The sequence below is a fragment of the Loxodonta africana genome, chromosome 7 (genome assembly GCF_030014295.1).
Source record: "Loxodonta africana isolate mLoxAfr1 chromosome 7, mLoxAfr1.hap2, whole genome shotgun sequence".
Taxonomy (NCBI): Eukaryota; Metazoa; Chordata; class Mammalia; order Proboscidea; family Elephantidae; genus Loxodonta; species Loxodonta africana.
In genome coordinates, this window is record NC_087348.1 from 75,643,516 (window position 1) to 75,645,357 (window position 1,842).

Here is a 1,842-nt window from a genome sequence, read left to right on the forward strand (position 1 = left end):
GTAAATAAATATAATTGCATATCGACAGGTAAAGACAAATATTTATCATTACATGTTAATACACAATGCCACTTGAATGATATCTTTATTTATAATGACTTTCCATATGTGTATTAATGAAAATGCAGCCATGAAATTTATAACTTATTTAATGCAATTTTTTTATCACAGATTTTTTCTGACACCAGCTACATTGTCTCATGGATTCCCTGGTGGATGGGAACCACACTGCAGTGACAGAGTTCATTTTATTGGGCTTAACAGAAGATCCTACCCTTCAGGTCGTCCTCTTCATGGTCATCCTATGCATCTATCTGGTGACCATATCTGGCAATCTCAGCATAATCATTCTGATCAGAATCTCTTCTCAGCTCCATCATCCTATGTATTTTTTCCTGAGCCACTTGGCTTTGGCTGACACAGGCTATTCATCCTCTGTCACACCCAATATGCTTGTAAACTTCCTGGTGGAAGAAAATACAATCTCCTCTCTTGGATGTGCCATCCAGCTTGGTTCAGCTGCTTTCTTCGGGACAGTTGAGTGCTGTCTTCTGGCTGCCATGGCCTATGATCGCTTTGTAGCAATCTGCAACCCACTGCTTTATTCAACTAAAATGTCCACACAAGTCTGTGATCAGTTATTCTCTGTGGCTTATGTAGGTGGTTTTCTCAATGCTTCCTCTTTTATGATTTCCATCTTTTCTTTATTCTTCTGTGGACCAAATCAAGTCAATCATTTTTTCTGTGATTTTGCTCCTTTAGTTAAACTTTCCTGTTCTGATGTCAGTATCCCTGCAGTGGTCCCCTCATTTTCTGCTGGTTCCATCATTGTGGTCACAGTGTTTGTCATAGCCACCTCCTATATCTATATCCTCATCACCATCTTGAAGATGCACTCCACTGAGGGTCGCCGCAAGGCCTTCTCCACCTGCACCTCCCACCTCACTGCAGTCACTCTGTTCTATGGGACCATTACATTCATTTATGTGATGCCCAAGTCCAGCTACTCGACTGATCAGGGCAAGGTGGTGTCTGTGTTCTACATGGTGGTGATCCCCATGTTGAACCCCCTCATCTACAGTCTCAGGAATAATGAGATTAAGGCTGCTGTGAAGAGACAGATTGGTAGAAAAATATTTTCTTAAAACCTCTGATTTTGTAGGGTTTGATGCAATAATATACCATTAATGTAATATTAAAAGATATTTGGTTTCTGTGGGCAAAATATATCTGCATATAATTAACCCATATGGGGCTTCATAATATACCTGGGGGTGGATCTTCAGACAGTAATTAAAGAAAAGAGTGAGTTAACTTTAAAAAAATAAATTAAATTTATAATTAAGAAACACAAATTGGTTTACAGGAAAAAAATCAATCCACTGAATATCCTTTTCAAGTTTTATTCACACATTTTTCAAAAGCAGTTCTATGTCATAAGTCAAGGTTATCATACCTCCAAACCTTTAATGCCGTGTTCTTTTTGAATAGCAGATTATGCTGAGATGAGCCTGATAATCCTAGCTGTGCCTTGACTGAGTACTTTCTGAGGGGAAATAACAAAGTGGAACCAGACAGTACAATTGCTGAACGCATGGTGCTTGGAGAAAGCTTATCTGCTGGGGTTGGTCTTCGTGTACTCATAAAATTCCATCCTGTGTTTCTGGGTTCTGACTCTGGCCTTCGGTATTAGGGGTCCCCAGAATCTAAGAGGACAAGACCACCTTGACTAACCTGTGAAGTGCTCAATCAGATCAGAAGAGATGACTTCTTCTGAGCGAATTAATAAGGTTCCCAAACTCATCAGGGACTAAGCAGAGCAGAAGAAAAAAGGATTTCCAG

At 39.7% G+C, this 1,842-nt stretch overlaps 1 protein-coding gene across 1 annotated transcript; it reads left to right on the forward strand.

Moving 5' to 3' along the window:
• The first annotated feature begins 200 nt into the window (after positions 1-200).
• Positions 201-1,145, forward strand: LOC100671661 (olfactory receptor 5P76-like). Its single transcript, XM_064289178.1, has one exon. It carries the CDS (start codon positions 201-203, stop codon positions 1,143-1,145), a length of 945 nt encoding a protein of 314 aa, XP_064145248.1.
• Positions 1,146-1,842: the final 697 nt, after the last annotated feature.

Excerpts from the sequence above, each read along its gene's own strand:
- LOC100671661 (XM_064289178.1), top strand. The coding sequence starts at position 201 with ATGGATTCCCTGGTGGATGGGAACCACACTGCAGTGACAGAGTTCATT.